Source organism: Marmota marmota, unplaced genomic scaffold, assembly GCF_001458135.2.
Source record: "Marmota marmota marmota unplaced genomic scaffold, marMar, whole genome shotgun sequence".
In the NCBI taxonomy this organism is placed as follows: domain Eukaryota; kingdom Metazoa; phylum Chordata; class Mammalia; order Rodentia; family Sciuridae; genus Marmota; species Marmota marmota.
Genome location: NW_025999949.1, coordinates 15,059,166 through 15,078,693, shown reverse-complemented (window position 1 = coordinate 15,078,693; position 19,528 = coordinate 15,059,166). Strand labels below are relative to the sequence as shown.

Sequence of the window (19,528 nt, the reverse complement as noted above, 5' to 3'; positions counted from 1 at the left end):
GCGTGTGATTTCTTTCTTTCTTTCTTCTCTTCTGCTCTCCTTTCCCCGCTTCCTTTCCTCCTTTTGGTGGGTCTGAGGCGACTGAGCCTTGGAAACCAACGACTTCAAACTGCAGTAGCCCCTGGAGTCAGGAGGGTCAAGTTCAGCCGCCGGGGAGGAGGAAAAACAAATCCCCATTTGCCAAAAAAAGAAGTTTCAGGCCGGTGCCCCCTCCCCCTCGCAGCCCCACTCCCCCTCGCTGTCTCTTTCTGGCTGATTTTAATTCTCTCCTACCGGGCGCAGCGGAGGAGCTGGAGGTGGTTGGACCCGAGGGGCCGCCGCCGCCGCCGCCGCAAGTTTCCTGGGGGCTCCTGACAAGCGGGGAGCAGACTAGGCACCGGCATGCAGAGTAGTAAGTTGGGCAAACTTGGGAGGGTCGGGAGGGGCTCAGAAAGGGGCCGTCGTGTGGTCCCCAAAGTGGGGAAATAGCACAGGACTGGCTTTGGCTTTGAAGAGTTTGCAAAGCCAGGCTTCAAACTTTTTTCCCTTAAAGGCCCAGCTGGGGCTGGAGAAGGAGGGTGTCGCATCCCCTTGATGCACCCGCCTCTGAGCGGCACAGGGCAGCCTGGCCCAGGGGTCTGTGCCCTGTCGGTGCCATGTGGCGGGGCCTTGCAGCCAGGGAGCTTCCGTAGGGGCTGAGGAAGGGGAAGACTTCCTCTGCGGTGCGGTTGATGCGCCATGTGTCGCGCGGGTCAGGGGACACTGGCCGGTGATTAAATGCCTGACAGCGGTGGGACATCCAGGCGGACAGGAGCTTTGCTTTCTGTCTAGTTCCTGTTTGGGCTGTAGAGTCTGAAACGCATCTTGGAAAGGCCAAGGCAAACACCGCTGTCCCTCCAAATAACTCCAGGATTATAGGACCCCATGAATAATTTGAGGGTGAGGCGGAGGTGGGAGCTGTTTGAAGTGCAAAGCTGTTTTTGTGGCTGGAAAAGCTTTTTTGTTTAGTACCTGTCTGAGATAGTGGTGTTTCCCTTTTTCCCCCAGGGAAGTCAGTAACTGTTTTATGGCCCTAGGACTCTAAAGCAATTTAAGTTAGAGGGCGACAAGGACTGGTGGGGTTTCAGAGGGAATCTTGGACTTACTAAATTTTAGGACCTGCTTTACTTCCCCATATCTTTTTAGGCCCCAGAATTGATACTTTGGAAGTTTTTGAGTAAGAGCTATGGATCTTATTGATGAATCAAAATTATTATAGAATATTCATCCTTATCCTATTTTGGAAAATCACGGCTAGAGTTTAAGCAAGGTAAGTGAAGTGAGAAGCTTAGCGGAGTAGTCAAATGCGAGACAAGTTAGGCCGATTCATTGAACTTTTGTAGATTCATTGAACTTTTGTAAACCTACCAGGTGAACAGGAAAGATCTGGGGAGAGATAATAAGTACAAAAGCAAAATATAGATAGGGCCTGAGACAAAATTATAAGAAATGATAATTCTAGGCCTGGTTGTTGGCTAAATTTGATGGCTCAAAGCAAAAATAAAATAGGAACCCTCCAACAACTCTTCAAAGTCCTCCAGCTCTGAAGCTAAAACCTATGGATCTGGCTGGCATCATGTTTCTTTCCTTCTGGTTTTAGGAAAAGTTGATCATTTAGACAAGGCTGCCAGAGTTAAAAATGCCAGGGACAGTAAAGGAAAGTAATGCGGGCAGTCAGTTCAGTTCTTGACGTGGACAAAATGAGAATGAAAGTTTTTGAGCTCACTGTTAAGTTTCTTACATGTTGCTCATTTGCCTAGCAGACATTCTCAGCCATCCCACCGGTTAATGTGAAAAAGCAAAGGATCTAAAATAATCATGTGGGCTTTTTTTCCCCCCTTACCCCAAGTATGCCAGGGTTGTGAATAAATACAGGGTTTGTATGGGAAGATGAAGCGTTTCCTGTAAGTTCTGATGCTGACAGCACAGTCTGGAAATGATACCAACATTATGAGGATTTTTTTTTTTTACCTTAAGTGAAAGTTTATTAATGACGTGCTGAATCTTAAGAAGTTAAACATATAGTTCTTAGCGTTTATCTCTCCTTAGATTTCATAACTTCCTTTTAAAGCTGTACCCTTGGATAAAAACATCTCTAGTCAGTTAAATAGTCAGGGCCAATAACGTGCTAAAGTTTAATGATTATTTCTGGATATTAATAATGTGAAAATAAAACACCCGAGGAGGGAATAGAGTTATAGTGCCAACATTCCGACTTGATTTCTCTAAATGTAAAGCATTCTGAAGCTTCATGAGTACTCTGTTGGCAAAGTCTTATTTACCATTCGTGAGCTGCCGTTTATGGCTTCCTGATTTATCTGTTGTAAGTTAGGATATGTGTGTGCAGAACGCTTTCACACACATAATAACCAAGCCTGACACTCTCTAAATAAATGGTGGAACACAGCAAGTGCCTAATACATAGTTTGTCACTTCTTTGAATTTTAGATGCTGTTAGGGTCTCTGGGACTGTTTAGATTTTGTCTTTTGTGTCTTAAAGGTAACACTAAAGAAAAGGAGGAAAGTGTCATAGCAGCTGTAAAGTCTGGGTTGAATTCAGAACTCAGCATATTTGACGACTACTTATATTTAAAAAAAATTTTCTACCCACTTGCTTATAAAACAGCTTAGGATCCAAATCAGTATGCACATTCATAAGTCAGTTATATGTGGCCCTACCATATTTCAGTATTATTTTTACTTTTCTTTTAAGTCATATACTACTTGTGAATTTATTCTGATTTCCATAGTGGAGGTCTCTGTAACACACATAAGGAGATCTTCATTCAAAGGAAAACCTTCAAAACAGGGAGACGAATGCATCTGTGGAAAAGCTGCTTTTAGGATCTAGTATTTCAATGATGTTTCTATTATTGTGATGATGATGAGATGTGTATGCATATGTGTTCGGAGATAGAAACCACACTTTTAATTTAATGACTTTTGCATTTTTTTAACTAAAAAATAAGCCAAGGGTGTTAGATTTTAATAAACTCTTACCTTCCCGTCTTTGTTGAAGTAAATAAACATTACTGAAAGTTTTAAAAGGACTTGCAAAAAATTGTTCTTGGACTAGAACTTTATTTCATTTTAAAATTGGGATCCATGGTGATAACTGACTTTTAAAACACTTTTCATGCTATGCGGATTTAAAAATTATTATTATGTTTTTTACTTCAGTACTCCCTTTGATGGCGAACAATCATCTTACAACACTATGCTGTTGTGTATAAAACAAAATAGACTTTAAGAAGGTTATGGGCAGGTGTCTATAATTGATTTAAAGGAAAATTATTATTTTTTGTAATAAGCAATGCACTTAAAATGACTGGCTTACATTAAAACATATTCTTATGAAGATATTCTCTAGTGTGTAAAATGAAGCCATTCATTCAACAGACTGACAACTTTCCACTTGATATTTGCCTTTGCTTAATTTAGTTTCCGCAGGACAGCTAGTGTGGTAGTCTGCATCTGTTTTTGGCAGGCGTAGAAAACTATAAACTCAGACAGTTCTGTCCCAAATATTGCAGCTCACAGTTACAATCAATTTGATAAAAACAGGCAAGTTTTATGGGCTTATTTTCTGTTGTTCATCCTTGGTCAAGCTTCCAGGTAACAGAGGTTTCTCTTTCTTCTTCTTTTGCTGGTTATGACTACTAATACCCTTGATGACTAGTTCTGAGTCTTGTTTACTCATTTATCTTCCTGATTTACTAGTTATTGATATTTGGGGAAATTAATAACAGCATATCTAGACTTGGTTTTACTTTGGTTGTATATCTATGGGATAACTATATTTGTCTTTTGATATCATACAGAAGGAAGTGAATTCTTTGTTACTTTAATAGTTATGATTTATGGGATTTTAGAGCTCCCCAGTAGATTTAATATAAAGACGCTCCTCTAGCCTTTGCCAAGCAGAAATTTAATCTAATTCTCTTAGGGTACTTATAATGGTCACATATATTAGAGAAAGACTAATACACTTTATATTTTTAAAAATTGGGCAGCTTTAAAAATAATTATCAAAATAATTTGTCTCCTAAAAGCTTTAACTAGTTGATTAAAGTAAATATGTTGAAATATCAAGTATTGTTTTATGGTACTGTTCAGTAACAAACAGTGCTATAGAGAGAATAAATGCTTTAAAAAATTTATCCTTGGGTGTAAGTGGATCCAAAATCAGTCATTAATTTGTATAGAATATTCTATTATTTTTGATTTTTATAAATAATGCCTTTGATATTATAATTATGGTCACTTTTTGAGTTGTCATATCACACAGTGGCTCTCATAGCTCTGAAAACTGAATCTGTTGGTCTTTGGTTTTTTGATAGGTGTAATAATGTAGAATTTGATTTAGGTTAGAAAGAGATATTTGCACTTAAGAAAACTCTTGTTATTGAATTTAGGGATGGATCTTGGGAGGAAATTATTTAAATTGTTAAGTTAGTTAGATGAAGAAACCTGACTAGTGATAGTGACTGCAATTATAGTGGCTATTATAGAAGGGCTGTCTACTTTTTGTTATCCCACTTTTCCCCCAAGAGCACAAATCCAAGTAGCAAAAACAGAAATGAACTTATCTATGCACTTCAAGTTTGAAGCATCATTGGAAATCATTTTCTGATTCAAAGCTATCATTGAAATGCAGATAACATTAAAACATCCCAGAGCAGACATTAAAGATAGACTTGTCATTCTTAAGTACGATTTATTAAAAATAATAAAAATCTTTTAATTTTTAAAACGTTTCTATCTCTTTAAAAACCTGCAGTAAATACTTCACAAGTGGCTAGACACCTTCCCTGGTGGTTTAGTTTATACAAGTAGGAAACTTTCTCTCCTACTCTTTCTCTCTCTCTTTCTTGTTTTCTTTAAACCAACTGACGTAATGCCAAACTTTGCTTTAAAAGAACAGACAGAAGTAATTGGTAGCTTTTAACTTTTAATAATGTTCTGGATTGGTTTTAGTGGCCAAAATGCCATTTTTTTTTTTTTTTTAAGAAAAAGAAAAAAGTTCAACTAAGAACGGGCTTGTGGCCTGAGGAAGAAAGGCTCTGTTGATGCAGTTATTTTTATTCTTGTTTTTCAATCTGTTATTAAAAATCTTTCCTGCTGAGCACTGCTGGAGTTCTCCAATTGCTCTTTGTGATGGCTGGGCATTTCAGGTTACCGTAACTTAAACAGTTTTTGGGTTTGGGGGAGAATGGGTATTTGCATTCCCTTATTTCTTTTTTGTTTGGGGAAAAAAAAACATTGGTTTTGTTTCAATGGAGATTAAGTAAGGTTATCACTGGCAAAAGGTCGATGAATAGTGTATATAAAGAATGCCACACCTGTTAGCAAGAGCCTAAAATGTGGAAGTTTGGTTGTGACATTAATCACTTTTATGTGCAGAGGAAGGAAAATAGATGAAACTACTAAAATGCATTTTTAGATTGAAAACATAAGTTTTAAGGGTCCATGTGTTTCGACTAGAGTTTTTTTTTTCCCTTAGAATTTTACATGATATTTTTAACCCTATTTATCAAGCAGTAATTTTTAGTTACCTTTTCTTCTTTCTTTCTTTCTTCTTCTTCTTTTTTTTTTTTTTTAATAGTCGTCTTCTCTCTTTCTGACAAGGCAAAGAGAACTTTCTGTAGTTAAGAGACATCTTGGTGATGTTGATCGACATCGGGCAACTTCCGAAATTGGCAGGCAAGAAAATCTTTTGTGGGGGCAAATAGACTTATGCCAGTATTTCCTTCCTTGGGGAAAAATTCTCCACCCAGAAATGGGGCCCTCCACCCCATTTGGTGGCTCAGAACTGAGTATCGACATTTCTGATGTGAATGCTTGCAGAGGTCTAAATCTTACGATTACTTATCTGGGACTTTGTTTTTAATCCTGAATTTGTTCCTGTGATTTTTTCCCCCTTCCTTACTCAGAGCTTATTTAAGGAATAATACATATTGAAAATTCAGCATTGCACACAGGAGGAGTAAACTCTTCGAGGCTTTTATAATTATGAAAAGCATTCTGCATATTTAGGGCCCTTCAAGTGTTCTCCGCTTAGATATTTAACAGTTTTGATTTACTTGATGTGCTTCTCAGATTTTCCTGTGAAAGCTGCAGACTTTATTCCCATCTGAAGTATTCCATCTTTGCTAACTGCTCTTTTACTTACGAATTTGTCAGGAAAACCTTAAAAGAACTTGAGCTGTGTGTTGTTCATATCAGCGCAGTGGAAGTTTCTTGGAGTAGGTCTTGATTTACTTAATTTTCTTTACAAAGTTTTCAAACATAAATATCAAGTTATGAGTATGTCTGTCCATAGATTTTTATTTAATGAATGTTGGTTTGTTACTTCAAAACTTATGGGAGAGTAATAAAGTTTAGGAAGAAGGGAAAAAGGCAGAGGGAGGTATTTGCAGCTATGGTCCTTTAATATCAGCAGTTTGTTTACTGTTGAGTGGTGGGGAGGGGTTGGGGGAGGCTTTGTGGAAGATGATACAAGAAAAAAAAATCCATCAATTGCGCATATGATCCCCTCCCCTTAAGGTTTACTTAAACAATATGTTTCGGTTTTGCCTCAAACCATTCTGCACCACCTCTGCTCCAAGAATCCACCACTATCTTGGTTCCTGGGAGATTAAGGATGACTCTTTATGTTATATAATGAACAGCAGTATTATTTGAACAAAGGTAATGTATTTTGATTTGTGTAATGTTTTAATAGTAGTGGGCTACCTATGAGGGGAATTCTAGCAGGGTAAATACCTGCAAGTGCTTGAGGTATCAGGATAGCACTGCGTTTAAGTTACTGCGGTCATATATGTATGCTACTTTAGGTGTGTTTTATGTATGTAATGCATGTAATATTGCTTAGGTACACCTTAACGGTGGACTTTAATATGCTATAAGAAACTCTGTGCTTTAAATGTGAATCTTTTAAGGAGCTACATGACTTTATACGGTCTAGAAGTTTGAAGTGAGTATGGCGGTTTAACATTGTGAATCCATTGTTATCATAATACTTACATATACTCTGAATTTACTAAGAAATTTGAAAAGAAGAAAAAGCTGTAAATCAAAATGCCCCCATGCAGTGTATTTTAAGAACTGCTTCTGAGATCATTTTTCAAAAGTTCCATTTCTGTGGAAGGGAGCAGGGAAGTGACAGTGCTGTTTCTGGATATACATTTTATGGACTAGCACTTTATAGTTCACAATTCTATCAGCTCAAAACGTTATGTAGAAATAATATGGAACATGTAAAGACTCTGTACTATGATCCTATGCGTTTTTCCCTAGGGTGATGGATTCTGTGCGTCACCCAAATGTGATGCTATTTGCCAGGCTTGTAATACTGGTTTTGAGGGTTGCTGTATGTCCTATTTCATCAAGCAACACAGTACAACAACTTTGGTATCTAGGTAATTGACACAGTCAAAATAGGCTCTGGAAAATGTTCCAGATACTTTTAAGTAAGTCAGAAGCTAACATATATGCAATTTATTTAACACTTGAATAAACAAATGATTCATTGTCTGCTCTTTAAGCCTTTTATAGTAGATAATGTTAGAAGGAAATATACAAGTGTCCACAGTTTATTTTTTGTTTCTTTTTCTTTAATTTGAAGGAAGCGTGGTCCTCTTATTTGCCTTAATAATTACTTTATCTGTAATTACTTTGTATTCATGATAGCAAGTAGTATAGTATTATAAGGAATAATAAACATTTATATTATCAAATATACATGTCCCAAGTTTTAAAAAACATTACTACTATTATATAATTAAATTGAATATTATAATGATAATGAACCAACATAGGGTGATAGATGACATCACATTGTTATTTATACTCTAAATATATTTTATATATAGCAATAGATAAAAAGTGTTTTGATCAAGAGTTGTTTTACCTTGTAGAATTTGTTCAGAGTATGAAGCTTACAAATCAGGGAAGATTCATAATATAACATGCAGTGTAGCTTTTTGTTAATTCTTGTGAATCACCATTTCAGTTTCTCTGTATTTTTACAGGAACTTAGATAGTCCTATGAATAGTGTAAATACGTGTGGCAGAAGTTAGCTTGTGGAATCTAATTTTTCTATTACATGATGCAGTTCATATACAGAGAGATTAAGCCTTACTAATTCAGGGTTGGCTTTTTTTTCTCTCTGGGTTATGCAAAAGGCAGCATATGAATTTGTGACTTTATAATACCTAAGTATGCCCATGTACGTGTACTCGTTTGTGTTCTCACTCCTATAGAATATTTTTGCATTACAGGCTTTACATGGAATTTTACCATATTACATATTTTTTGAAATGACCTGAGTCTCTCTAATGTAAATTGAAATTATTTAGTGCATCCCAACACCTATTTGAGAGTTAATTTAATTACCATTTTAGTTCTGAAATGAGAGTGAGATTGGTAAGGCAAATTAAAAACCAAATTCTACTTGTGTGCACTCTCTGATGTCATTATCCACACATCATCTTCAGCTCTGCAAGATGTAGAAATAAATACATCAGCCTACTTGTCTTTCAGTACTGTTAGGTAGTTCTGAACATATAAAAGTTCCTAAGAGACGTTGGAATTTGTTTTTGCTTTAATTTGGATGCCATTAAATATTTTTGAGAGATAATTAGCTCACTTTACTTCTAAAAGATACCTTTCAGTTTGTGGGCTCAGGGCTGGGCATATATATTAATTTTAATAATCCATGTTACTTAATTTTTCAATATATTAGTTTACTTTTGAATTGTTAATAATACTTTATCAACTTTTAAATTTTAACCTAGTTTACTGAAAATTTGCAGAAAGTAAAACCAGTTATTTCTTTATGTATCTTTGAGATCTTTTAAAATCGTATTGTATTTGGTTGCTGAATTTGTTAATAAATAATTATAAGTAAAAGTGATTATGATTATCACTGGATGGATATCCTTTTTAGAGATAATTGCAAAACTTGCTCCTTAGTTCTGCAAACCAAGGAAAGTTGTGGAAAATTAGGTACAAATAGCCAGTGCGAACAGTTAAGCAAAGAACTTATATGAAGTATTATTTTCTGTGATTTATAAACAAACAGTAAGAGGTGTTTCTCCTTTGCATTTAGAATGTGTTTCTATTACATTCTCTGAGTGTAAGATGTGGTAAATTACTTTTAGGAACTCACTGTCATTTAAACCTCAATTACAATAAACTGTTTATTTTATTCTGTATCCTATCATGTTAATTCTATTTTTAAATGTCTTGTTCTTAAGACAATTTATACTGTTGAAAGAATGCCCTAATTATTTACAACATATTTTACTTTTTCTTCATACTTTGATAATCTGAAAGAAAGCTGTAACTTAGATTTTAGACCAATAGTAAAAATCCTGTTGTACACATTTTACTTGGAAATCTGTGCATGATTGTGCATGTTTGCTGTCACACACTTAACCCTTTCATGTTACATGTGTTTACTTGTGTATGTGTCTTGCACTTTTTACTCTGTAAATAGTTCAGTTTCTCATAGTTAATGTTGAATTTTGTTCATCTCTGCTCTTCTCACTGCCTCAGTAATTCAGTGTATTATTGGCCTTAATGAAATTGTAAGACTGAGACCAATAATGATTAGAAATGGAGAATTGGGGACAGATATTACTTCAAGCAAGTTTTCCTCCTTTTTTGTTGTTTTCTACATTTTTAGTTCCTTTAAAAAAGGATATATATGTACCTATATCTGAACAGAAGGGGGACTAAGATACTGTACAACCCATAATCATGTAAAGAACTATCGCTACATATGGATTTATTTATTTATTTATTTACTTACTTACTTACTTTTAACATGGAAAGCTTTGGCCTCTTTGCCTGTGGCGCTTGGGGGTTCTAAATAAACTCCATTGGGGTCATACTCATAGTTCCTGGCTCCTTGTGACGAAAAAGTCTTCTCTAGCTTCTGGTAGGCTACTGTGCTATGTTCCTTCAGGAGAGGAAGGTCCTGTGAGTTGATTTGGCATTTGGAAATACAACTAGAAAACTAGAGTCTTTCTTTCTGAAAATCCTCTGGATGATTGTCAAAAGAGTGAGCAGAGATCCTGGGTTGCATGATACCGTTGATTTTAGGATACTAGAGAAAATTACGCTCAGACCAAGCATGCTTCCTCTGGATTATTCTGCCATACGTTATTACCATTTTTTTCTTTCTCCTTTTTACCCCGTTTGAGGTCTAATATTTCAATTTCTGGAGGAGTAAGGATTTACCCTTTTAGTTGAAGAATGTGCCAGCTGTAGGATTTTTTTTTAAACCTACATTTCTTTATAATATGTATATTTTAGGGGGAGCAGTGTAAGAAGCTTACATACAGTGAAATAATAATTTGATTTTATTGTTTGCTCTTGAACAGGCCTTTGCTACCCCATTCCTATGAGGAAATGCATTGAATGAAATTAAATAAAGTTGTGGTATAATTTGGAAACAATTATAAGCACCAACTGTGACATATTTCTGGCAAAAAGATTAAGGCAATTTTAGTTACTCAGTACTTCTACCCAACTCTGTATTCCAAGTTTATAAATGTGAATTGGACCATTCGATCGTGAATGATGCTTGAAAGGCCTGTTATCTTGATTTAGGGAAGAAGAGTTCTGTAAAAACTCTCACCATCAGTCTGTTTTAGATTCACAAGAAGTAGAAACGCCAAGTATCAGGTTATCAGTGCTTTGAGGTCTTTAATAAAAAGAGTTTTACTTGTTGTTTGTGGTGGCTGTACCCAATAACATCAAGCCCAGGCTGCTTAACATACTTATGCATTGAGCTAGTATAGTGTAATAAATGATCATATTTCTATCAAGGTTTAGGGAGTAACAAAACTAGAATAGTAGCTATCCACTAAGCATAGTTCTAAGGTTTGGAATTTGCAGCTGACTCTTAGGAACTGTGGCATGACTATCATATTAGGTACCAATATTCAGACTGATCACCTTTTATAAAAGTTCTATCTTTCATGTCCAGGATAATATAGCAGTGAATGTTTGCTTTTTGTGTGTTTTGTCTCCAAGCAGAGGAAACTGACAGTTTTATGTTTTAAGTGCCGAAAGTTGTTCTTGGCTAAGCAGTCCCAGAGTTAATCACTGGGATGTTAACTTGAATTTTCGTCTTAAATTTTTTTTTTTTATTTTTAAAACAAAATATGCTTCCATTATTTCCAAATTGACATCCTGTGTTCTGGATTGGTTTTTAGAGAAATGTTTTCCAAATTCTCTTGGGTTGCCTGAAGTCCATTGATTTTGTAATGTTTCAGTGCAGCTTTTAGAAGTCTTTTTAGCAAGGAGAGAAAATATTTAATCTTTTCAGAATTTTCTTACTATAGAACCCTTGTTATTTCCCATGAAACACAAATTAATTTTGCATTTGTTTCATATTTTTAAAAATTTTGTTATCATTTTAGAAATTCTTTGATGCATCTGATTTCAGTTCACCTGCCACACCTTGATAGGATATTTTGGTCATTTCTGAGGAGTCACTATAGGGAGAAATTATTTTTTGTGTTATTTTTACTGTATTATTTTTAATTAAAAAAACCCAGGGGTTTTGGAAAATCATGTATTTATTTATTCTCTGTAATTAATTGAAAAAATTCTGGATGGTATAAAACAGTATGCATTTAGTTGTTACTCTTTCAGAACTTATGCGTTTTATACCTAAAATTTGATTGAAGGAAAAGAAAAATCTTTAGCCAGCGTTAGATTCTCTTTTAGATCATTTTGTAGAATTTTTCAAAATTAATAAGAAAATGTAAAAACATCATCAATGCATAGGGTAAAAATTAAATCTGTACCTAGAGTGGAAACTTTCATGTAACACAGTTTTGTGCAAAGACATTTTAGGATAAAGAAAACTTTCTCTGGTTTCGCCTGCATCCCCCACCTCACACTGTTGTACTTAAAATGATCGGCATTCTTAAATTATAATCCTGTAAAGCAAATAAAGCTTTTCCCATAAAGAAATAACAGCTCTGCTTCTATATCTGTAATACTATAACACATATTTTTATTTGGAATAAATGCATTAGGCCCTAAGGAAGTTGATACCGAGTTGTAAACTTAGTATCCCTAGCACCTCCCCATACTGTTTCCTGAAAGGAGGAATTGACTGCAGAGGGAACATTATTTTCACTCCCTGTGGAGTGCATTTGACAGTAATTTGGTGTCTCCACTGGTAGAAATGTGAACACCTCAACCAACCACCTCTTTGTTTGTCTCTTGTGATGTCAGGCAAACATTTTGCCAAAACTTCTGGTCCAATGTAATCACATCAGGATTGTAGAATCGGGATAATGTGATAATTTTATCATGTTTAATGTGTCATTTTTAGACAGTATAATTAAAAAAAAATAACCTATTCGTAATATAGTAGGAAAGCCAGTATGTTGTTTTTAGGTTTAATTCAAAGCCTCTAGATACTGATACATTTCATCTTCTTGAAATGTACAAGAGGAGGGTTTATTTGTGTGAGCATCGTTGTAGAAATAATTGGTCCATTTTGTCTTGACATAAGCTGATCGTGTAAAGCTATTAGCTAACTTTGAGCCCAACATTACGTACACTTTATTTCATTAGGTCACTTTAAGAAAACCATGTACAAAAGGAAATATACAGAAGAACAGATTAAATCACCTGAGGTTAGATGTAGAATAAATGGCGTAACCTCTGATAGAATTGTAGTTCTGTGATTTTGCTCTAAAACCCCAATTCTTCTGATGATGGACATATTGTACCTGCACCAGTGTATAGTATGTTCTGCTTCCTACCAAAGGATGAGATAGGAATCTAGATGTGAGATGTTTTAGTAGTTTTGTTATGGAGAGTAGACCCTGGTCAGTGAATGACTCTTTTCTTAATGGCTGGACCTTCTTCTTCTGGTGTGTTAAAATCTGCTGTTCAAGTTTGATTTGATGTCTTGTTTGTTTTTCCTTAATTCGGGTATATTCAGAGCAATCATAGGGTCATATTTGAGTGGTAGAAGGAGCTTGAGCTAAATATCCATTTTAGCATAATCATCTTATTTTTCAAAGAAGGAAAATGAAGATAAAATTGTGTCTTTTCCCTGCTTGGATAAGTGACTGAGCTGGTGTCTGATCATTGTCCTAATTATAAGTAAAATACTAAACAACGTCCATGTTTTTTGAGGAAACCTACTTATTATTTAAGATTTGTTAGTTTTTATTTTCCTTCTGCAGATGGATATGAGAATAGAACAGAAAATGTCATTTATCACTGTGCAGTGATCAATTGATGTTTCTGTATCAGTAACCTATGAAGATATGGGACTCCATTGTTTAACGTAGAAGTTATCACATAAGGCTAAGGAGTTTCTGCAGAAAATGTAGGTTTAGTGTTTCTTTTAAACACTTAGAAATAGGAACCTCATTGGATTCACTGATATAAAATCTAGTTGGTACTAAAATATTGGTTTTACCATGGTCATTAGTATGAAGTTATTTTGTGTTACTTGTCTTCCTTTAAAATTTATCTATATGGATAAATTCTCTTAAAAAATGATTCATTTGAATTAGAGAATTTTAAAAATCTTCCAGGAAACTGGACTTCTCTTTATTCATACAACCATAGGCCCTTGGGCAGGTTGGAAAATTGTGGAGATAATCTGTGAGATTGGGCCTGAAATATGCAATTAGTTATTAAAACATGGTTGAGAAACCATTTATGGCATTTTACATAAACTCCATGGCATTTATAAAAACAAATTAATGAAAGAATAACAAAGAACTTTATTTTAAATGCTTTTCTTATTAATCCTGTCTTTTGGAAGACACATTTTATTTTTGAATATATTGAAAGTGAAATATTTAAAAATATAAATTCAGTGTCTTTATTTTTCTTTTAGAATTTCTTCATTCTCCATTTTTGGCTGTATCCCCCAACTGTGTACAATATGGATATAATTAATATTCCTTTCTCGATTATAATTACAGAAAGAATTCCGTGTCTTAGACTTAAAAAGTCTTTTACTAAAATTTTTTGTTTCTTATCTTTTCAGTTCTAATAGTAAAATTACATCATTTAAAGGGCAAATGCAACTCCAGTTCCCTATAAATGAAATACACAGTTTATGATCCCAGTATTGCTGCCATTTCCATTTCTGGGATTTAAAGAATTGTGAATGCCATGCTGAATCTGATGTTGCTCGACTCTATCAGGGGTCGCTCCCGAAGTGACTTGGGAAAGCAGGAAGAGGCATCAGGCCCTGGGCTCCAGGTCCAGCCTTTGCATTGATCCACTTCATCCCACTGCAAGGTGAAGACACCCTCATTTCATTTCTATGTCTTTTAGCTAGAGGGCAGGCTGTCTTCTGGTTTGGTTTCTTTCTGGTGAAAAACCTTTATAAATGATTTGTAAATACTCTTTTAAAATGAAACAGGTTGCTTGTGGAAAATAACCATATTCATTTGTTGGAAATTTTTAATTAAATCAGAAAATGAAGGATTGATTAAAAAGAAGTACTAAAATGGGTGACAGGGCCATTTTGACTTGGTCTGGTCATCCCACTTGAAATCTCCTCCTTGGTGTGGTGAGCGTACTGTATGAAGAAGGGCTGAAAACTTCCACTGTTATTGCATATCTGTCTAGTTCTTCTCTCCTTTTTATACTACTATCTCAGTATAGATGAATTTGTTTTTCACTTTGTGAATTCTAAGTTAACAACAGATTTACAACTGATACAATCATAGTGAACACTCTAAATGTCTGCCTCATCCTAGATTTTCTTAGTTTTTTTTGAATTTATTTTTCTACTTGAGTCTCCCCTATGTAGCAGCTCTTTCTTTTTCTTATTTGACTTTAGGAAATTGGAAGCTTAGCATGTTCTCTTAACATAGATGAATATATTAGCGCTAATGTTAGGCTTTGTTTACTACCAAGTTTTGTTGTTGTTGTTGTTGGTTCTTAAAATAGGTTCTATCCATGTGAGATTTGAGATAAATTATTTCATTTTCTTTTTCTTTTTTATTTATAAATGGAAATTCTTTCTTGATAAATAAGTATAAACTGAAATTTATTTTACTTCTCCTGAATCACAACTGTGCTAATACATTACATACTTTTTGGTGAAATGTATTTTCAGACATAAAGTACTATATGCTCATTCTCATGACACATGTTTGTGAACTAAGACTAACCTAGATGTTTATAGAAGGTAGTTAATGGCATTATCTTTTGTCCACTTGGATTATGATCCAATTTTAGTTATTTATGGAGCATTTTTGGAATGTAGGAAAAGTTCAAATGAAGTTTGGACTTAGCTAATGACGCTGATAGATAGGTTAGCTTTTAAACACTGGATGGCTTTTAGGTAACAATCAACAAATATTGAATATAATTCCTTTGATGGTTTAGAAAAATACAGGTGAAGCAAAAGGCTACTTTTCATTTATTTCCAGATGGATTTCATCTTCAGTGTTACATGACTTGAAGTAAAAAATGTTGCTTCTTGAGATTTATTAATTAGAATTGAGATTTCTTAATTAGTCATATATGGTATCATTCACTTAAATGATAAAGCCTAATTAGAAATAAAATAAACTCAGAGTCAAGAAAATATTGATTGCCTCACTCTGGGTCTCATTTCACGTAAATCTCCATTTCTTAGCCATGTGGGATCTGCTGAGGTTCCCCAGTTTGTTAACTCTGCCGTGTGGCAATCCCTACTGGCCTTTCCGTATGGGGCATCTCCCAGATGGACAGAATGCTGCCAGCCATTCTTGAGTGTCTCTTCTGGCCTGACTGCTGGGGCACTGCATCTCTGCCACGATTGTTCTAGTCTGTCCTTGATTTTCCTCTTCATCTCTGCACTTTTCTTTGAGGATTTTATGAATTCAGCTTTTGATCTGAATGAAATAGCTCGAGACCTAACCTGGCTCCAAGTCCCCATATCAGTGACCTTCAGCTTCCTTCAGTGCTTGTTTATAAGCGCTGATTTCTCCTCATTGGTTTGGCATTCAGGACCCTTTGATCTGCCTCCGGTTTACCAGTTCCATCAGTGTGACACCATGTATTCTTTTCTCTTTACAAAGTGTTCTTTCCTCTTTATGAAATGCCCTTTTCCCAACCTTTACTGTTCTACTATTCCTGACTCTTGACTGCTATACTTCTTCCTGAAGTCTTCCATTTTACTCATCTAAACAGCCTTGTGCTCCTGTTTTTTTGTGGCTTCAGTGTAAGCCCACACCAGAATCCACTTGGCATTGCAAACTTGAAGAGAGTGAGATCATACCCAAGTCACTTTTGTTCTCTTTCAAACGCCTTGGATCCAGTAGTTTCTTAAAAGTGCTGTGTTAAATAGGCACATGGGGGAGGAATGCTTTGGACACCAAAGCATAGGGTTTTCTGGTGTTAAGAAAATTGTGAAATTGGGTTGTCAGGTTTCAGAGAGGAAAAGGATTATATGGTGTTGCATAATTAATAGACGCTGCTTGAAGTTTGCCCTAATGTTTTGTTCCTAAAATGGAATACCACTGGTTACAACTTAGCATGTTGTATTTTGCAATGTGCTTTCAAATCCCTTCTTTTATTGATTAATGTCATTTAACCAGGTGGGATATATCAAAGAAACTGAGGCATAGAGTCTCCAATATATTTGAAAACTATAGTAAAAGGAAAATGCAGACCGCATTGAGCATCTACTGGTCCTACATTTGAGGTCCTGTGATGATGCATGATAAATGATGTGCCCTTAAAACATTAAGAATGGGCTGGGGTCGTGGGTTGGAGCTTAGTGGTAGAGCACTTGCCTAACATGCACAAGGCCTGGGCTTGATAAAAGAGGCAAATGATATTAGGCTACAAGTTCATGAATCATAAATGCGCAGTTTTAACTTACATGTTTGAATGTATTTCAGCCTAAATTTGTCAGGCTGCTTAAGTATTGGCATCAACAGTGGCTAATGTACTGGCTTCGGGATGCAAGTTTCCTTTAAGTGCTTGGTGCTAAGGGAGAAGGATGATTCAGACCTTCAGAAGGTCTAACTAGGATATTGATGAATACGGTTTGTTAAGAGCTGAGCTGAACCCTAGATAACACTGCTTTGGGATGCCCAGGTTTAGGGTAGAGAAAGGATATTGAACTTCCCTTTACTTTTTTTTTTTTTTTTTAATATCCATGTCTTCCTGAGAGATGACCAATGAAGTGATAACTGAATAATAGCTGCTGTGACATTTTTTTTCCATTTTGGAGCAAGAATGCCTGGGACTTGTGAATGTTTTGAATTTTATTAATCACTTTAAATTTTATCTTAAAAGCCAGGGAATAATTTTGAAGTATTTTTAAAAGACCACATCCTTGACCTCTATGTAGTTGTTGTTTTTTTTTTAACAAAAATTAATTTTATCTAAGAATTGGAAGTCCCTTTGACTTAACATACGATGCTGTTAAGCACTTAAATATTATTTTAAACAGGTCTGGAAAATTATTAAGTCTTGCCATTATTGTACATTCCTAAGCCCATATGGACACAGAATCATTAGAGGGAAATCAAGGAGATGGTCTATTTAGTGAATTTGTTTGCTTCTAGAGCAGTTCATTACTCAGGACTTGCATCTCTCTGTTTGTTCCTTAAAAATGAAACATTCCAAAGCTTCCTAGAAACCTTAGCTAATTGCATTTTCAAACAAACTTTGCTAATGTCCCTGATATCTATTCTTTGAAGGAGGTAGCTGGCTGGATTTTTAGAAGTAATGTCTGCTGCATTTTATACACTCTAAGTGACAGTAGAAAGTTTCACCGAAGAGTACATTCTGGTTAATAAGTAGAGGTTTTAAAATCCTCTGTACTTTTCCACAACTGAAGGGATGCATACTTTTGGTTGAAAGTGAGTAGGAGAAATTTAGCCCTGCTGTTCTGATAGCCTTGGTGGCTTAAAATTCTCTTTATTGCCATTTCATAATCCCTGACATGAATGTCGAGCTCTCATGTCTGCTAAATGCAGAAATAGAGGAAGGAAATGTATGTTTTGGCTCCATTAAAATGTTCCTTATCAGACTGTATGTAGGAGTGGATGCTGTTGAAGATGCCTTTATTTGCCAGCTGGACAGCATGTGTATTGGGCTAGTTTCCTGTCTGCTAAAGCTGTATGGTGCCCTTTAACGATGGGAAGGAGGACATTATTAAATGTGTGGTGGGGCTTAGTTTTCACTTGTGAAAATCAGGGAGCAGAGGGCATGAAAACTTTGCCCAAAGGCTGGACACAGTTTGCATAGAAATGAGCTATGTGTTGTAGCAATGGATTTGGTAGATTCTTGGCTAGCACTGATCACTAAATAAACGGGACCATGGGCCCTTGGTGAGCTACTTTCATAGGGGAAAGAAAAGCTGCTCATCAGGTTAGTTATCCCATCAGTGGCCACCTTGTGGATCATGGTTCATGTTTGTCGAGCACTTTGATAAGTATAGTGTCCACTCTGCTCTTTATCTGAGATAGAAAGTGCTGTCATCTTCATCTTATAGATACTAGGAAACTTCTTAGGGAAGTTTAATACATTGTCCAGACTACAGGTAGCAAGTGGGTAAGTTGGTATTTGAACCCAAGCAGTCTGGACTAAGGCGGCATGAGCTGCCCTAGGTTTCTCATCTGGTGGGAGAGCAAGGCTTCATTAGCTATGTTGTCCAGCCTAGGGCTTTAAAGAGTAGGTGACTTTGTCATATTAACACTTTTTCAGTTTGTGTTCTTCGTAGGTTCTGATTCATTATCAGGGAGATAAAACCATCACCTTTATATAGACCACATTAAAAATATTCTTAGTAATAATTCTGGAAACATCCAACTTACATCTTTCTTTGTAGATAGCTGCAATATCCTATTTTTTTTTTAAATCTATATTAGTGTAAGTAACTGCCTCTCTTTGGCTCCATTACAGTAAAAAGGCTGTGATCAGCAAACTCTTGTAAAGGGAAGTTGTTGAATGACATGGGGATGTGGTACTGTCCTGTTAATCTTCATGGCTTGTGTTTCTCAATGTATTTGCAGTCCTGAGTAAGTACTGCTTCAAATAGGGCCTTGACAGTCATGAATCCTGATGTGGCTTGTGGGTGTCACAAAGACATAAAGAAGAAACAATTTTTTATCAATTTATTAGGTTTTTATCTGTTGGATTTAAAAAATTATATTTTCTGAAAGAGTTTTAAAGCCCCACCACGCTGTAATGGAAAATATAATCAGAACTAAACACCAAGGATACTCGCCTCCTCATTTTAAGGAGAAAAAAACCACAAAAAAACCCCGAGCACCGCAGATGAGTGACAGACATAGGATTCCATTTTCTTTGCACTGACTCTGGCGAAGCCCCGCTCCCAGTGAGCCTGCTGTCACTAGGAAGAGGCTGTATCTGCAGGCGCGGGGTGCTGGGGCGCTCCCGCTGGCTGGAGCCCGGCCCGCGGCAGCCACCACGCGTGCTCGGCCGGGCCGTGGGCGTGTGGTCGCAGGAAGTCCTGCGGAAGCAGTTGCGCGCAGC

General features: G+C 36.0%; 1 protein-coding gene across 10 annotated transcripts in view; it reads left to right on the top strand.

Annotated features, from left to right (window-relative positions):
• The window catches only part of Trps1 (transcriptional repressor GATA binding 1), a 239,188-nt gene that overhangs the window by 836 nt on the left and 218,824 nt on the right, over positions 1-19,528 (top strand). For 2 of the 10 annotated variants that reach the window (XM_048802045.1, XM_048802042.1), the window contains exon 1: positions 483-1,288. The exons of 2 other annotated variants lie outside the window; for them this stretch is intronic. Coding sequence is in view for 2 of the 8 variants with exons in the window: in XM_048802043.1 (XP_048658000.1) it covers positions 382-391 (10 nt within the window). In the remaining 6 variants the exon portion in view is untranslated. Of the gene's footprint in view, positions 1-6; positions 392-481; positions 1,289-19,528 lie in introns of those variants that run through there. 6 more of the 10 variants (XM_048802046.1, XM_048802044.1, XM_048802040.1 and 3 more) reach the window with 5 other exon arrangements.